The sequence below is a fragment of the Elephas maximus genome, chromosome 1 (assembly GCF_024166365.1).
Source record: "Elephas maximus indicus isolate mEleMax1 chromosome 1, mEleMax1 primary haplotype, whole genome shotgun sequence".
Lineage (NCBI taxonomy): Eukaryota > Metazoa > Chordata > Mammalia > Proboscidea > Elephantidae > Elephas > Elephas maximus.
In genome coordinates, this window is record NC_064819.1 from 100,093,973 (window position 1) to 100,112,927 (window position 18,955).

At 41.5% G+C, this 18,955-nt stretch overlaps 1 protein-coding gene across 1 annotated transcript in view; it reads right to left on the reverse strand.

Moving 5' to 3' along the window:
• Positions 1 to 3,432: 3,432 nt before the first annotated feature.
• Positions 3,433 to 18,955, reverse strand: part of PXT1 (peroxisomal testis enriched protein 1) — a 45,932-nt gene continuing 30,409 nt past the window's right edge. The window contains exons 4-6 of the mRNA XM_049871466.1: positions 17,751 to 17,928; positions 9,565 to 9,695; positions 3,433 to 3,537 (exon numbers count right to left, since the gene is read on the reverse strand). Coding sequence (XP_049727423.1) covers positions 3,433 to 3,537; positions 9,565 to 9,695; positions 17,751 to 17,928 — 414 coding nt within the window. The remainder of the gene's footprint in view (positions 3,538 to 9,564; positions 9,696 to 17,750; positions 17,929 to 18,955) is intronic.

An 18,955-nucleotide genomic window follows, 5' to 3' on the forward strand; every position in this document is an offset into this window, starting at 1 on the left:
GTTTTAAGAACAAAATCAAACCAACACACACACCAAATAAAAGAAGGGAAAAAGCCTTAATAACCTTTTGCTGAAAATCTGAGGGTGTAGACAGGTTATAAAGAAGGCTTCAGCATAATAATGAGCTCCTAAAAATCAGTAAGAACCAGGCCAGCAACCCAACGGAAAAAACAAGCAAAGGATATGAATAGGCAGTCCACACAAAAGGAAATGTCCCTGAACATAGAAAAAGATGCTCAGACTCACTCATTATAAACGATGTGCAAATTGAAGTTACTCTGAAATATCGTTTTTTACCCATTAATTTGGCAAAAATTCAAAAGTTTAATGACACGATCTACTGGAGAAGCTGTGGGAAATAGGCCTTTCACTGGGCTGTCAAGTGGTAAAAACGCCAAGGGCAGTAGGGCAGGATCTAGCAAAGTTACAATGCATTTACCTGTGACCCAGCAATACCAGCACCAGAATTTTATTCAACAGATATACCCCCACATATCCCAAATGTACTTGGCTCTTTATTTCAGCATTGTTTATAATAGCAAAGTATTAGAAACAGCCCAGATGTCCATTTAAAGGGGACTGATGAAATAAATGCTATGTGTCAGAATCGACCCTCAGCAATGTTTTGTTTTGTTTTTTAATGGGATGAAATAAGTAATGGTACGTCCATTTGACAGAACACAGTGCAGCTGTAGAAAGCACGATGAAGCTCTCTGTGGACCACAGCAAGCTCTCTGGGAAGCAGTACAGCATAGCACTTAAGAACCTGGACTCTGAGCACAGCCTGCCTGAATCCCAGCCTTTGAATCCTGGCTCGGTCACTAGTAGCTATGTGCCCTTGACCAAGCTATTTAACCTCTGTACTGCCTCTCTCAACTAACTGCTGTCTCGGTTTGCTTAACAGTAAAATAGAGCCAATGATAATAATACCTACCTCATAGGGTTGTTATGAAGAGTAAATGAGTTAACATTTGTAAAACACCTAGAACACTGCCTGACCATCATAATAAGTACAACAGTATTTAAATAAGCAAAATATGCTAAGCATAAAAAAAAAAATCAAGGTCCAGAGCAATATGTATTGCATGCTACCTTTTATGTAATCAGTATATATTTTGTAAATATATATTATAGGCATATAATATATATTTATAAATATATATATGAATATACATTTAACTTAGGTTTTTATAAAGAAAATTCTGTAAGAATATGTAAGAACTTAATAAACACAATTGGGACTCAAGATAGGAAAATAGAGCAAGAGTTTTCACCATACACCTTTTTTTTTATGTCGATTTTGAACTGTCATGGATTGGATTGTGTCCCACAAAAACATGTGTATCAATTTGGCTAGGCCATGATTCCCAGTATTGTGTGACTGTCCACCATTTTGTCATCTGAAGTGGTTTTCCTATGTGTTGTAAATCCTACATCTATGATGTTGATGGAAACCCTGGTGGCATAGTGGTTAAGTGCTACGGCTGCTAACCAAAAGCTCGGCAGTTCAAATCCGCCAGGCACTCCTTGGAAACTCTATGGGGCAGTTCTACTCTGTCCTATAGGGTCGCTATGAGTCGAAATCGACTCAAAGGCACTGGTTTTCTGGGTTATGATGTTGATGAGATGGGACTAGGGGCAGTTATGTTAATGAGGCAGGACTCAATCTACAAGATGGGATTTTGTCTTGAGCTAACCTCTTTTGAGATATAAAGAAGAGAAGGAAGCAGAGAGACATGTGGACCTCATACCACCAAGAAAGCAGTGCTGGGAGCAGAACGGGTCCTTTTGACCTGGGATTCCTTTGTGGAGAAGCCCCTAGACCAGGAAAAGATTGATGACAAGAACCTTCCCCCAGAAAAGAGAGAGAGAGGAAGCCGTCCCCTGGAGCTGTCACCCTGAATTTGGACTTCCAGCCTCCTAAACTGTGAGAGAATAAATTTCTCTTTGTTAAAGCCATTCATTTGTGGTATTTCTGTTACAGCAGCACTAGATGACTAAGACATGAACACCTATGAATTAATTACCTATTCAAAAGATAAGAAAATAAATTTAAAAAAGGAAGTTTTAGGGTTTCTTCCATGCCTGTCAGCCATAAACTAGGCGATGAAGGAAATAAATGGACATTGCACGAGACAGGCTAAAAAGAGACATTCCCGTTTGGAAGGACAAAGGTGATGCTACACATGATCAAAGTGTACAATATTGTGAGCAGAAATAAGTGGAATCTTCCTTCACAAAAGAACTATCCACAGGTGTTTCATGCACAATAAAATAACAATGTTTATTTTTTTAATTATTAGCTTTTTTAAATAACTTTCTTACAAAGAACTCAAGATACATATACAGAACTTTTAATTTATAACAGCCAACTTCCTTAATACTTGTAATACTTCTAAAAGGGGGGAGAGAGAGAATACGAGGTAGACAAAAAGGAAAAAAAGAAGAATGAAGGGAATAGAGCTACAGAAAAGAAGGAAGAAGAGAATGAGCAAAATAAATTCAACTGGCAAAGGGCCAACCCATCAATAATACTGAAACCACACAGCAATAGGAAAACAGTTACAAGTTTTTGCCTTGTAAAGAATTCTTCAGTCATTCTGGTCTTGCTCCTTCTACAAGGACTAACTCCTCACAATTTTAAGCAGACAAGGCTGGGGGAGGACAACAGAACAGGGAAAGATGCCCACGTGCAGGGCTGAATGGCAGTGCGAAGGCATCAGCAGTGGTTAAGGAAGATCCAGGAGGGGTCACAGGAGAGTGAGAGGAGCAATAAAGGTGAATAAAGAACTTACATGTAGAAGAAGAGCCTGAGAATAGTGGTGGTAACCGGGAATGGTGGAAGAGCTTCCCGGCATGGAGCCAAGAATGCAGATGGACAATATGTTGGATATGAGTATAAGTGACAGAGTTCCCTCTGATTTTTCAAAGAGGGTATGAGCTGGTGTGGGGAGGGAGGATTGGCTGAGAAGAAGCCAGAGCACTGGAGATCTGGACATGGGCAAGACAATGGGGCCAGTGGGTCACTGGGTAGGCATGGTACCCAGGGAGAGGCACAGGACAAAGCACCCATTTCTGTGACCTCTGGTTTGAGGACAAGGTCCTATTTCACTCACGGAAAGAAATGCTTAAGAGTTCCCTTACAAGAAGCACTGGAATCATCCACAGCGCTGGTGTTTTCTGGGTGGCAAGGCCTCCTGGGTTCCTAAGTACCCCTTAGGCTTTACCATGAGGCAACTGTAGACATCTCATACCTGGTCACTCCAAAGAGACCAATGGCTAGCGAGTCCGCAGTTCGACAAACCAGGCATAAACCAAAAGTGATGGGTAAAGGGAGAGTGAGACGGAGAAGGGTCTTCTTCCCATCCATCCCTGTGGAATTCATGTTTCTCAGAGGGAAGAAGTAAAATAGAACTGACGTTTCCATTCCTTTTACATCAGATGATTATTCCAGAAAAAGTGCAGCACCACATGAACTCTTCTGAAGAAAAATAAGACGAAACGAGCCAGCGCATCTCTGCCTTCCTGTTGAAAATCCTGTTTGAAAAAGGAAAGACAGAGAGGGAGGGAGGTTTAAAAAACAAAACAATAATATAACCCAAAGTTAAAAATTCAACACAATAAACCAAAAATACCCACTGCCTTCAAGTCGATTCCAACTCAGAGCAACCCTATAAGACAGAGTAGAACTGCCCCATAGAGTTTCCAAGGGACACCAGGTGGATTCGAACTGCCTGCCTTTTGGTTTGCTGCCGTAGCACTTAACCGCTATGCCACCAGGTTTCCTTCAACACAATAAGTACATATTAATTCAATCAACGCAGCAAACAAGCTTCTTGGGTTACTCTGGTATGAGATGAAGAAGTGTATCTAGATCTGTTCCACAATGTTCACATTGTCCACGTGACCTTGGGAAGTTTTCTGTCAGACCTGTCTTCCTATTTTGATCACCAGCAAATTGGGGCAATCTTTTCAGGCTTGATAACCTTTCTCTGGCTTCCCAGAGCACTTTCCTAGTCCTCTCAAAGAAACAAAGTTTGAGTCTAGACTGGAAAAACAAAGAAGACTTAGATAGGTGACGAGGTAAGGCGAATAAGAGCAAAGTTGGAGATGACAAAGAGCACAGCAGGTTTGTGGAGCAATGAGTAAACGCTGGAGTCCATGGATGGTGCAAACAGTTAACACGCTTGGCTGCTAAACAGAAGTTTGGTGGTTCCTGTCTACCCAGAGGCACCACAGAAGGAAGGACTGGTGATCTATTTCCAAAAAATCAGTCACTGAAAACCCTATGGAGCACATTCTACTCGGACATACATGGGGTCATTTGATGGCAAACGATACTAGTACTGACAAGTAAACACCACTGTGTAAGCAAGAACATCAGGAAAGGAGGCTGAGGATTATATTAGAATAGCTCTCCCTGCTTCTGCCCCTGTCCACCCCCTACAGTCTATTCTCAAGACAGCAGCTGTGGTGCCACTGTTGAAATGGGTCTCTTGTGCTCAGAACTAGAAACCCTGGTGGTGCAGTGGTTAACTGCCATGGCTGCTAACCAAAGGGTCAGCAATTCAAACCCGCCAGGTGCTCCCTGGAAACTCTATGGGCCAGTTCTACTCTGTCCTATAGGGTCGCTAGGACTCAGAATCGATTCAACGGCACTGGGTTTTCTGGGTGCTCAGAACCTTCTAACTCGGAAGAAAAGTCCCCACCGTGACTCCAATTTTAATTTCTAACTCTGGGTTATTTTAAACCTCCCTCTCTCTCTCTTTAAACAGGCTCTTCAACAGGAAGGCAGAGATGCCCTGGCTCATTTCATCTTATTTTTATTCAGAAGAGTTCACAAGTTGCTGAGCTACATAATCTCCTACTAATCTCCGCCCCTTTTACCTCACCAGGCTTTAGCCACACCAGCCTCTTGGCTGTTCTTCAAACATATCCGACAAGTTCTTGCCTCAGAGTCTTTGCCACCTGCCTGCCTCTGAAGGAAGCTCTTCCCCAGATATCCATGTGGCTCCCTCACCTATCTCTTTCAAGTTTTTGCTCGGAAGTCACCTTCTCAGTGAGACCTTCTCAGTGAGACCTTCCCTATCTTCCCCAGTCAAAACTGCAAACCTCTCAACACTCCACCTTTCCTTGTTTTATTTTTCTCTAAAATAAATATCACTGTCTGATAAACGATATACTTTGTTTTTCTCTCCCTTATAGAATATAAATTCCATGAAAGCAGGGGTTTTGTCTGTTTTGATCACTGGCATATCCCCGGTACTTAAACAGAGCTTTGCACATAGTAGGTGCTCAATAAAATATTAGTTGAATGAACGAATAACAGAGCCTTGTGCTACAGGCCAAGGAATTTCGACTTCGTCCTGTCAGTAACTGGGAATCATTAAAGGATTTTTTTTTCTTTTATAGTTGACATTAGTTGGCAAAATTAATTGTCTTTCAGCACAGCAGACTAGAAAATGTATAGAGCTCTGAGTCAGATGCTTAATTAGAATTTAAATTCTACTTTTGCCACTTAGGAGCTGACTGGCCTTAGCTAGGTTACCTAATCTCTCTGAACCTCAACTGCTCCTCCTGAAACACCTATAGACAGTAATTTATAGGGTGAAAACAAAACAAAACATGAAAGAGGGCCTCGAAGAGCAGCTGAAATAATTTGATAAATAAATAAATGTTAGTTTTCCTTCCCAAAGCACAATGGTTACGCGTTGGGCTGCTAACCAAAAGGTGAGTGGTTTGTACCCCTCAACGGCTCCATGGGAGAAAACACCTAGCCATCTGCTCCTGTGAAGACTACAGCCTGGGAAACCCTATGTGGCAGTTCTACTCTATCATATGAGGCTGCTGTGAGGCAGAATCAACTCCACAGCACACAACAACAATCTACTAAGGTGTGCGGTGGTGTGTGGGGAAACCACAGGTGACGGTGCAGTATCCAGGGCCGGTAACAGCAGTTGTCACCACTCCTAAGCCAGAAGGGACAGGGAGGGGGAGCAGCTTCCAGAACCCGGCAAGAGAGTCCTGTGGAGAAAAACTGCAAAGGCACATTTAGGATCCTAAAAGGTATGGGAAGCCCAATTATTTTAAAATACACTTTATATCTAGGAAAAATGCATGCCCTGGACAAAAAGGACCAGGTGCTTGAACCAAAACCCCACATGACTAAATGGCAAAATAGAGGGTATCATTTTGAGGATGAAGGCCTGTTTGAACACACAGAACACTTGCTTAAATGAAAAGAACAAGAAAGCAAGAAATGTGGCCGCTCAAGGACAAACAATAAATTCAGCAGACAAATTGTAACTGGTGAGCTCCTTGCTGAAGAATTCCAAGAGCAAAAATAGAAGTTTCTTTCCAAACATCAAAGGCAGGAAGACATCTGGAGAATCAAAGATACCACTTGATTGAACAGGGTACAAAAGGTGAATAAATGACTATATTTGAAAGAAATGTACCATGCTTGATTTAAGCCTCAGAGCAGCAGAGTAAAGCCTTCAGTATTTTAGAGCCAAACCTAAGAGGAATTTAATTATTATTTTTAAAACCTGTTATGATCTATGTAAAGGTGCTCTAGGATGCAATTTTGTGATATGGGATAAGGTATCTTTAAAAGTCTAGGTCAAAGTCAGCTTCGTAAAATGTGGCAAGAAAAGCTAGGGCAGGCGTAAGGGTGGTCACATGGATCAGTGGAATAGAAGAGAGTCCAGAAACAGACCCTCACACTTTCAGTCAATTGATTTTCAACAAGGTTGCCAGGACAATTCAATGGGGCAAAGAAAAGCCTTTTCCACAAATAGTGCTGAGACAGCTGGGTAACCACATGCAAAAGAATGAACCCTACTTCACATCATACACAAAAATTAACTCAAAATGAATCAAAGACCTAAATGTTAGAGCTAAAGGTATGAAACTCTTAGAAGATAGCATAGGTGTAAATCTTCCTGACTTCTTGGGTCCAGATATCAAAAAGGGCAGATGACTAGAGGTGGCTCCTGGGAGACAAGGGCCAAACAAACTGGCAGTGTGGTGGAGTGGTGCATGGGTTTTCGGAACCAGCAGATATGGATTCAAGCCCTAAATATTCAAATTACTAGCTGTGCAAATTAGGACAAGTCATATGACTTCTCTAAGCCTCAATCTCCTCATTTGAAAAGTGAGAATAATAATAATCCCAACCTCGTTGCTGTTTGTAAGAATTAAGTAAAAACAATGCAAGTGAAACCCTTAGTATGGCCCTTAGCAAGTAGTAAACCCTCAGTAGGTGTAGGACATAGTCTTAGCATATCTGCCAAATGCAGTTAGGCTGTGAGCTTTCCAAGGAAGAAATACTTTATAATCCAAATTCTTATTATGAGTCTCAGCATCTCCCCTAAACTCTAGACTGGTTCATACAACTACTACAGAACTTCTCAATTGGTATATCTAATAGGAATTTCAAACCTACATGTCACAAACAGAAGTTTGTATTTTCCCTCAAATCTGTCCTCGGTTCTCCCCATCTCAGTAAATGGTGCTACCATCCGTTTGGATGCTTACACCAAAAACAATGGAGTCATCCGTGACCCCTTTTTCGCCAAAAACAATGGAGTCATCTATGACCCCTTTTTCTCGCTGTCCATATCCAATCCATCAGCCAATCGTGCAGGCTCTACTTTGAAAATTTATCTTGAATCTGATCATTTCTCACCACCTCCACTGCTACACACTGGCCCTACCTCCATGGATCTCCTCTGGACTGCTGCCGAGACCTCCTAACTGGCCTCTCTGTTGCCCCTCTTGCCCCTGTATACAGCTGACTCTCTGCACTGCAACCAGTCTCCAGTCCAAATGGCTCATGGCACTCTTCTGCTCTCTCCTTCCAGAGGCTTCCCTTACGCTTATTGTAAAACCCAAACACCTTACCATGATCTCTAAGACCGAGGCTGCCTCCCAGACCTCACCTCCCGCTCTCCCCCTCACTCACTCCACTCTAGTCATTCTGGCCTCCTTGCCATTCCTTAAGCGTGTTCATGTTACAAGGGTTTTCACTAGCTGTTACCTCTGCCTGGAACGCTCCTCTCGCCAGATATTCCTATGGCTCGCCCCTACACTTCCATCCTTTGCTCAAATATCACCTCCCCAGAGAGTCTTCCTGGCCACCCACCTAAAGCCATTCCCGTCACTCAAAACCAAAAAAACCAAACCCAGTGCCATCGAGTCAATTCCAACTCATACCAACCCTATAGGACAGAGTAGAACTGCCCCCATAAAGTTTCCAAGGAGCACCTGGCGGATTCAAACTGCTGACCCTTTAGTTAGCAGCCTTAGCACTTAACCACTACGCCATCAGGGTTTCATCCCGTCACTCAGTATCCCCTAAATCCTGCTTTAATCTTCACAGAGCCTGCATCCCTCTCTGACTATCCTGTTTGTTGGTTGCTTGTCTGTCTCCTCACTACCTTATGAGTTCCATGAGAGCAGGCTCATCTTCTGTTCTCTGTTCCCACTACCAATGCCTGGAATTGAGTCTGGCACAAAGTAGACACTCAATAAATATCTGTTTGAACAAAACTGGTATATGAAATGTTCATCTTGGTTTCCTTCTTGCTTTTAGTAGCATTCTTGTTGAAACCTCCCACTCATGCTATTTCAGGGGATATTTTATTTGATGGAAATCCTGTGTATTAGCCATATTCTGATCAGAGTATAAAAGAAGGCATGGCACTCTCCAAAGCCAGCATGGTGGAGACAACAGCGATTGACAAGAAATTGATAAAACAGGTGAACTTTAAGGGCAAGAAGTAGAGGCTCTGAGGTGAAGCCACTCTTCCTACCATAAAACCTCATGAGATCATTATCTCTGCTGCCAACTACAAGTCATTCTGGAGGAAAACTAAGTTGAATGTGGATTTCACCACTCCCAAGAGGTGGTACTATACAGATTTTTCAAGCAGTGATCAATATTCTTTCCTATCTTTCTTTATTATTCCTTGTAATAATAAGGAGAAACTAAGAAATTGGTGAGGGTAGGGCTCAGATCATAACCTTTGGGTGTGGATCAAGGATGATAACCACAATCTAAGGCAGAGGTGCTAGTCTCTGACTGTACAAGAGCTTCACCTGGGGAGCTTTTAAAATACCTAATGCCCAGGCCACATATCAGACCAATTAAATCTGAATCTCTAGGGGTGGGGTCCAGGCATCAGGAGTTTTAAAAACTTCCCAGGTGTTCCTAATGAGCATCCTAGTTTGATGGTATGGAACAAAGTGTGCAAACGAAACCCTTGGGGGATGTGTAAAAAGGTAGGTTCTCATTCAGAAGGTGTGGGCTGGGGCCCGAGATTTTGTGCATCTAACTGGATGCTATGTGATGCCAATGCTGCTGGTCCACAGACCACAATTCGATTAGCAAGTGTAAGATTACTGGCTTTGCCTCAGGTTCACGATTTTTCGGTCTTAAATTTGGTAATCCAGACATGTGTGTTCTGATCATTCCTGGGCAGCCAGCCACTTGGCAGCCATTGCTCTGATTGCTCTTTCCTCCCAGCTGGTGGGCCCTTGCTGGGGGAACTGAAGCCTCACCTCTTGAACCGTCCTATGATTGATGCTGTCCCCAATGTGTTTCAGCTTCATGGCCAACTTGTACACTATTTCCTCCTGGTGATGACTCTGGCCAGTGCTGTTCTCCTTGGGCTGAGAAGGCGAACTGTCACCTGCATTGTGAGAAAAGAGTTCAAAAAAGAGATCACCCTATTTAACTATTTGTAAAATCACTTATCACTAGCTACTAAAAACTGTCTTGACTATGAAAGGGATAAAATTCCACCATTATAATCATCATCAAAAAGCCTTGCCCTGGAATGGATCAGCTCTGTTCAATAAAAATATAATTCAAGCCCCATTTGCAATTTTTAATTTTCCAGTAGCCATATCTAAAAAAAAGGAAAATCAGGTAAAATTTTAGTAATGTATTCTATTTAATCCAATATACCAACAGATTATCATTAGAATATATAATAAATATGAAAAATTATTGACATTTTACATTCTTCTATCAGACCTAAGTCCTTGAAATCTAGTGTGTATTTTACATATAGTATATCTCAATCCTTTTTTTTATATCTCAATCCAGATGCTAACTTCTCACTAGAAAATCTTGATTTATATTTAGATTTCATAATGTTTAGTTTTAAAAATTAGATTCACATACCTAAGTTGTTCCAAATATACTTAGAAGTTTTCTTAAGGGGTGCTGTGTTTCTGTTTGGGATGATGAAAAACTTCTGGAAATAATGGTGATGGTAGCTCAAAATGGTGAGTATAATTAATGCCACTGAATTATATTGATATATTTATATTTTAAAGCTCCCCCAGGTGGTTTAAGAGCCCTGGTAGCACAGTGGTTAAGAGCTTGGCTGGTAACCAAAAGGTCGGCCGTTGGAATCCACCAGCTGCTCCTTGGAAATCCTATGGGGCAGTTCTACTCTGACCTAGAAGGTCACTATGAGTCAGAATCGACTTGATGGCAACAGGTTTGGGTTTTTTAGGTGGTTTAGAGTGGTTAAGTAACTTGCCTAGGGACTGTGCATTAATGATAGCCACAGGATTGCATGACCCAGGATATGTCAAAGCCATTTGCAAATCAAAATTATGAAGGGGAAGAAAACGTTCAAAGGAGTGTCAGGAGATGCTAGTTGATAGAGAAAAACTGATCACACACTCAGAAAGAAACCAAGATGCCAAAAAAAAAAAAAAAAAAAAACAGACTGGCCCCCATAACAGCCTCAGAGTGTGAACCCTCCAAGTTCAGTTCCTTTCCATAAGCATCCTAGCCAGAAATCACATCTTTCTGGAGGTGACTGGAATACATCTTTCTTCCCCGCAACCAAACAAATAATCATATCAATCTTGATTGCCACTATCCAGAACTGTCAGATGGAGATTAAACTATGTAGGAGATTGAGTTGGTTATAAATCAGCTACAGGACAGACTCTGAAAGTGAAATTTTAAAATTAAGATCCTGATTCTAGTGGGTTGAGTTTTGGGTTCTGGTCACTTACCCAAATTCCTCATGAAAGTTGAACGCGATCACGGTTGAGAGCTCTGCTGTAGTCAGCCTACGTATGACATTATTTGCTGGCTGAAGAGTTTGTGTACCTACCTGTCCTACAGACATTTATGCACTAAAATGGCTACACCGCCATATCGTAAGAAATGTTGTAAGACAACAGGAAAAATCATAAAACCAGTGCTCTAAAGTGGTCATATATTGGAGGCAAGCGAGGAGTCCTGTGACAAGGTCATTGAAACAGATGAAATAGAAAAGTGTAACTCCAAGTATTTTCCAAGTTTTTAATTTTTAATATCCCGAGGAAAACGTATGCATATATATCTCTTCTTATGAAGTAACCATTACTGAAAAGTTGTGTGAATATGTGTATATCTACCCAAAGTTTTGAAAATAGAATCATAGCCTGAATAGTCTAGTGGGGAATTTGGAAAAATCTCATGGTTAATCTTTTCACAAGAAGAATTCCATTGTAAAGCAAATAAATAATCACCCTCAATGTGTTGGATCTTTAAAAACATGTGGTTATAAATTGAGAATTCTACAGGAGAAACTGATCAGTTGTCCTTCAGTTGTGTTTAGAAAATCTTTTAGGCAAGCATGCTCGTAAGTTATAAGTGGTTATTCACTGCCAGTTATAATGCTGGTTTTGTTCACTAAAAATAGGAGTTTAGGGGTTTCTGGTTCAAGACTGAGCACAAGTATTGGCTCCCTATCCCTCCTAATCCCTCCCAAGATCCCGCTAAAATGAAAGTATAAAAACGAATAAAGTCACAACAGTGAAGTGCACAGGAGTCAAGGTCAACAGCAAATGAGAGATCTGTACATGTTTCTGGAAGGCAGAAAGCAGATAAGACAAGATATGGACAAATGAACCAAGCAGAGAAAGCACCGGCCAAGAGCCCACCACAAGGGCTTCTGAGGCTTGGAAGCCCATCTAGCACAAGGACCCAGAGGCTGGCAGAGGGAGAGCTGTCATTAACTGGAGGTCTGATGGGGATCAAGTGCACCATTTGGTATCCTATGCACCCCCAGCCCACTGCATCCAGCACAGATTCCAGGCAAAAAAAAAAAGCAAAAACAGACCACTCTTCTCTAATGGAAAAGAACAAACCTTATGGGGGAAGATGAAGCTTCTTGAACGGACGCTGGCTCCTCTGATTAAAGGCTTAGGGCCAGAAAGGCAGCTCCCTAAAGCCTTCCCCTAACTCAGAGCCCTCTTCTACCCCATTTGAGTCCCTACTCAGAGGGAAGCTCTGGAAAAGCAGTTAGGCAAAGTGGTGGACATAAATTTTGGGGGATACCATTCAATCCAGTATACCGTTCTTCCAGGAAGTACCTTGATGAGTAAACTAGAGAATGGGAGGTAGCTAGAAGAAGAGGTTCATTCCAAGAACTTTCTAAGTTGGAAGTCTTGAGCAGATTTGTAGGTTTAGGAGAAGGAATCAGAGTAGAAGTAATGGAAGATAGGGAAAATTATTGGGGCAAAATCCCAGAGAATTGAGGAAGGTTGAGAATGAAACATATGGAAAGATCATCTTTGAACTGGAGGAGGGTCCTCCCTTCCTTTTAGATAGGAGATAAGACATGCTGCTCATATACAGAAGTCTAGAACACGGGGGAAGGAGATTCAGGTGCTTACCCCTTATAGCATCAGTTTTTTACATGAAGTAGAAGACTAGGCTATCTGCTTAGAAACAGGGGGATCCTGAAGCGGTTGAGATTGTTCACTAACAGAAATGGCAAAAAAGAAAACTGACCACAGTTATACGACAGGAGCTGAAAATATGTATTTGACCTTGATGTACATTATTTTTGCAGCTAGCAAGGATCTTGTCATGGATTGAATTGTGTCCTCAAAAAAAATGTGTCATCTTGTCTAGGCCATGATTCCCAGTATTGTGTGGTTGTCCTCCATTTTGTGATCTGATGTAACTGTATTCTGTATTGTAAATCCTAATCTCTGCCTGTGGTTAATGAGGCAAGATTAGGTTATGTTAAAGAGGATTAGAGTTGGATGCAATACCCTTACTCAAGTTACGGCCCTGATCTGATGTAAAGGAAGTTTCGCTGGGGTGTGGCCTGCATCACTCTTATCTTACAACAGATAAAAGGAGAGAGAAGTGAGTAGAGAGGGAAGGACCGCCTACCACCAAGAAAGAAGAGCTGGGAGCAGAGAGTGTCCTTTGGACCTGGGGTCCCTGTGCTGAAAAACTCCTAGACCGAGGGGAAGACTGATGACAAGCACCTTCACCCAGGGCCAAAAGAGAAAGCCTTCCTCTGGAGCTAGTGCCCTGAATTTGGACTTCTAAACTGTGAAATTATAAATTTGTCTGTTAAAGCCATCCACTTGTGGTATTTCTGGTATAGCAGCACTAGATAACAAAGACAGGTCCTAAATTTATACCTAAAAAAGAAAAATTCATGCTATCCTCTCACAAAGAAGAGCCAAGTCCTGGCTCAGCTACTTTCTAATTTCTTGTCCCTTGTGGTGCAGTGGTTAAACGCTTGGCTCCTAACCAAAGCGTCAGCAGGTTGAACCTACTAGCTGCTCCGAAGGAGAAAAATGTGGCAGTCTGCTTCTGTAAAGATTTACAGCCTTGGAAACCCAATGGGGCAGTTCTACTCTGTCCTACTGGGTCACTATGTGCTGGAATCAACTTGACAGCAGTGAGTCTGGTTGGGTTTTAATTTAGGCAAGTAACTGCTCTGTGCCTCAATTTCCCCATTTGTTAAACGGGACCTAAAGGTTATTGTAAATATTAAACAGTGATGTTATAAAGGAGCCCTGGTGGCACAGTGTTAAGAGCTTAGCTGCTAACCAAAAAAGGTTGGCAGTTCCAATCCACCAGCTGTTCCTTGGAAACCCAACAGGGCAGCTCTACCCTGTCCTATAGTGGTGCTATGGTTCGGAATTGACTCTATAATCAGTGTGATTTTTTTGGTTTTTGGTTGTAAAGTACGTGGTACACAATAAGCCCTATATAAGTTTTGACTACAACCACTAGACCATGTGTTAGATAGTATTTTAAAAAATAAAACCAATGAGGTAAAATGTAAAAAAAAAGAAAAAAAAAAACTAATGAATCCACGCGAAGGATATATGAGTAACCATTGATTTATTCTTCCAACTTTTCTGTAGATTTTTAGATTTTCAAAGTAAATGTTGGGAGAAAAAAGTATCCCAAAAATCCCATAAAAACTAAACAAAGCTTTTCAATTTAGTTTCTTTAGATTGGTTTTCAAGGCCCTTTAGAAAATATCTCAACTTATCCATCCAACCTTCTTACTCCTCTTCTTGAACCTTATGCTCTAACTAAACTCTCTGGCAAAATCTTACCTTTTAAGCTTTCTCTAAGATGCCGTTTTTGAGTCTTCTGAAATAATGTGATCTCTCATCACTTTGAACGTCTATAGCACTTTTAGTTCTATTGGGGTACATCGTAGTCTGCATTTTGTCATAATCATTGCAGGCTTTTATTATATAAAACAACAGATGTTATGCACATTAGATGTGTACATTAACACATGGATGTACCTTGTCTATAACAATAACTGTTGGTTACAGAAAGGTATTCCCTAAAAACATGGAACTGAGAGAAAAAAGGAGTGTCTTCTGAGAACTGTGAGGCAAAATTAATGTATCATAGTGGAGGTGGGTGAGATGGGCAGTCACTGGAAGAGGAGAGGCTCTCAGCCCTCCCTTGCACAGGCTGCTCCCTCCACCTTAACCACCAGCCCCATTAACCTCTTTAGGTCTCAATTCAGTGTAACATCTTGTGGGCAGCCTTCTCTGACCTCCCCACTAGTTCAAATCCCAATTGTAGTAGCATCTGCACTTCTTCTTAGCACTTACCACACTATATTTAACATTTTTATGTGGGATTGACTATCTGCCTCCTTTACCAGACTGTATACTCCACAAAAAGGGCCGTTCCTGTTTTTGTTCATCATTGTCACCCCAGTACCTAACGCAGTGCATGGAATATAGTAGATCCTAGAATTTTTGGAATTTTGGAATGAATAAAAAAAGAAAATGTGTCCCTCTAGAGGAGGATGGGAGCGGTCAGCTTAGAAGCTACAGGAAGAAAGACCAAAAAAAAAAAAGCGGCAAAAGTGAGCAACCAAGCACTCTCAAAGGGAGAAAGCTGAACAACTGGACTTTCTATTGACTTTTAGTTATACCATATATCACATTTACATGTGACAGGTATATGGGTAGATAGACACACTCTGCCTTTACCGTCAGTAATTTTTATCACTTGTATCATTTGCCAAATCACCCACACCCCCACAGAGCAACGGTGGGCAAGGCCTCGTTTTGCTCTTACTCATCTTTGCTTTCCCAAGAGTCCCTAAAAAAGCTTCCCTTAAATGACGAAATGAGGATGGTTGCCCTGGACTTCCCACACCCCACCCCCTCCACTTTTCAAAGAAAAAAACAAAAACCCAACCCATTGCCGTGGCACAGATTCCGACTCACAACGACCCCATGAGACAGAGTAGAGCCGCCCCACTGGGTTTCCAAGACTGTGATCTTTAACGAAGCCGACTGCCACATCTTTCTCCCACGGAGCAGCTGGCACAGCTGACCTTTATGTTAGTAGCCGAGTGCTTAACCACTGTACCACCAGGCCTCCTTTTCTAAGAAACAGTGGTTTTAAATTCCCCGTGCAAAAATTACGTATTTTTCCGCAAAGGGTCATGTTTATGCGTGTAGATTTTCCCCCAAAGTAACGGAGATAAATCTTGGCTTTGGCGAGTCATTTTCCAACGGACTGGCTTGTGATTTTCATTTTCAGTCTGTGGCTACAGTCGCGGACTAAAAGGCACTGAGGGAAGAACTGTATCTCCCACTCGGCTTCCTCAGAAAGAGCTCTACTTTGGGTAGTACTAGGGTGTGCGTGCGTTTGTTTCAAGGTTCCCCGCCAGAGAGCTTTCCCCAGTCCTCTGGGCGACCTCCCACGCCTTGGGGTGCCTGGGACTGACGCCCCTCCGCCCCCCAGCCGGCTCGTTGGCGGGAAGAGCTCGCGCTCCGCCCGGCACTGTTGGCGGTAGAGGTCACCGGGCCAGGCTGTGCCCAATGGGAAGCGCACACGGCTCGCGGCGGCTGGAGGCGGGTCTCCCGCACCTGGGGTGCTGCGCGCCCTGCTTTCTCCCGCGAAGTGGCGGGGGCGGGAGGCTAGGAGGCTAGGGGTTATCGAAATGCGCAGCCGGGTCCAGCCGACACCCGGTTCTGGGCGCTCTGCGCGCTTTAACAACAACTTCGTGACCCTCTCACCCCGCTCCCGTCAGCCTACACCTCCCCCAATTCTTCAGCGATATCATCATACATAAGGCGAGAAACGTACTGCTGCGTGAATATCAAACGGCAGCCGAGGTTTTCTGAGTCAGGAAAAGTACGTAAAGGAAATAGGCCTGTATCTGCTACCATCACTAATTTTGTTTCGAATTGTTTGGCGATCGTTGAATGCACACTGGTGGCCCACTAAACTAAGACAACAGTCACAACAGGATTTGACATACATCGTAAAACGAGAGTGTAGGCATAGAAAACATAGAGACTGGATTGTGGGCTTTTACTCTAGACAAATGTGGGAGCCTTGTTAAGTCCTCACTCCGCCTTTGCTTTTAAAGTGAACCATAATTAGGAAAAGCATTTTAGGTAAATATGGCAATGCCCACAGGGCACTTGGGAAGGTTACCCATCAGCTCCACAAGGAATCTATGCTGATCAAGTGGTATATAGCTCGTGAGTGTGAAACACTGAAAAGGTTTACAATAAAATATAAGTTGTAAAAATAGTGACTAGTGACGTTTGCACAACTTTGTAAATACTGTATACTAAAAACCACTGAACTGTGCACTTAGGAAGAGTGAACTTCATGGTATGTGAATTCGATCTTAATTTTTTAAATCTAAAAAAATACAAGCTCTAGAAGGTATTCATAGCTAACAGAATCTCAGACTTAGAGAAATAATTGTTCATACCAGCACAACTGAAAAATCAAAATTTTAGTCGATTGTGTTCTAAAAGATGGATACCATATTTGGTATGGTTGCAAGACGCTACCAGGATGCTTGAAATTTCCACTTTCTCAGTGGCATGTAATTTTTTTTTAATCGGATAATTAATGTGAGATTTAATTTTAATAATCTCAGGTATCTAGCATTTTTTAATTAAACCAAAAGCCTAAAACATAATAAATTTAACCCCAACACTCCCCTTTAGTGCTGTTCAGAATATAAGGCTTTAATTTTCTAATATTTTGGGATGTTTAGAAATCACATATTTTTACAGAACAGTTTCAGGTTTATCTTTCCTTCATGATCTTCCCTATTTTGGCAAAGCCAAGAGGCACCTAATCTGAATTTTCCCTATCATACTGCTGCAGACATTGATAGGTCAAGCTCAAAGACTATTTTTTATTAAAAGATGATTTTGATCTATTTTAGCCAAGTTGAGATAACCTTAATTATTTGTCAAATCAATGATTCAGGATTAGTAAAAGCTGTGGGATTTATTACCATGAGGTAAAGTCAGCTTTAGATTTGTACCACCTAAGAACTTTGATTTACTATCTTCTTACAGTTAATTTTAAAATAATCTATTGAGTGCCTAATTTTATGTCCTCAAGCCCAAGAAAAATGTATGCTAAACAGAATATTTATCTTAGATGAATATAAATAATGGCTTACCTAGGTTCCTTGACATGGCTGAAACAGTCTGGGAACTGACAAGTTGGGGCATGTATGCCCTCTGAAAACTATATTTCACCCACAGTGATTTGCAACAATTTGATACTTTGGGAGGGGGATTCAAGACTTGTTCATGTTCACAAACAACGCGGTCATGTTTCTTCTTTGTGTTTTTTCCCTGTTGAAAAACATATTTTCAGAGGATTAAGGATATATACTTATCAGTATATATTATCAGTATATATTCGGCATATTAGGTGGATATTGGTGTTTTAACAATAGAGACAGCCTTTATTTCACATAAAAGGGTTATCAGTTTGAGCTGGAGGTGGAACTGGGTGACCTCTAAGGTCTTTTTCAACTTCGATGCTACGTCATCTTTCAGTGTTGTTTGATCTTTAGATCTGCCACACCACTCCTCACCCTAATCTCCCAGTAGTTTTCCTGTGTTTTTTCAAAAGCCATGTTACATCAAGGGAAGAGTTTAAATTGGTACACATAGAAAAAGGGAGAAAAATTAGTATTAGTGTAGCCAAAAGAAAAATAAAGACCTAAAGAGGCATGGAGGAATGGAGATGGAATACATTCTTTGTCCGATTTCCTCATGGGTCTGTATGTGTGTGTGTGTGTCTGCGTGTGCGTCTGTGTCTGTGCTCATGTGTCAGTTTCCTCCCCAGAATGATTCTTGTAGTCTCCCTTTATCCCTCCATATACACACAGCCCATCTCTACAGACACTAGTGAAGGTTATTCTCCCTCCTCACACTCCTTCCTCTAGTATTAGAGCACCAATCCAATGAAATGAAGTATTGAACTAAGAATTTTATTATCCACCTGGAAACTTAATTATCTTGATTTAAATGCTGACCACAAACTTAGAGGTTCTATTCTACCTCCTAAATCTAAGCAGTTACTAGAAAAGGAAGGAATGGATGAGAGGGGTCAGACCATAATGAGCCACTCAAGAAGGTAACAGGGAGGCCTTGGGGAACCTTTAGATTAGTGCTGTCCGATAGAAATATAATGTAAGCCACCTAGTTAAGTTTCCTAGTAACTACATTTTTTAAGAAAAAATTAACAAAATTAATTTTAATATTTTATTTAGCCCAATACATCCCAAGATAAATCTAAATATTATCATTTCAACATGTATGTAATCAATATTTAAATTTTATTAATGAGATATTTTACATTCTCATTAATGTA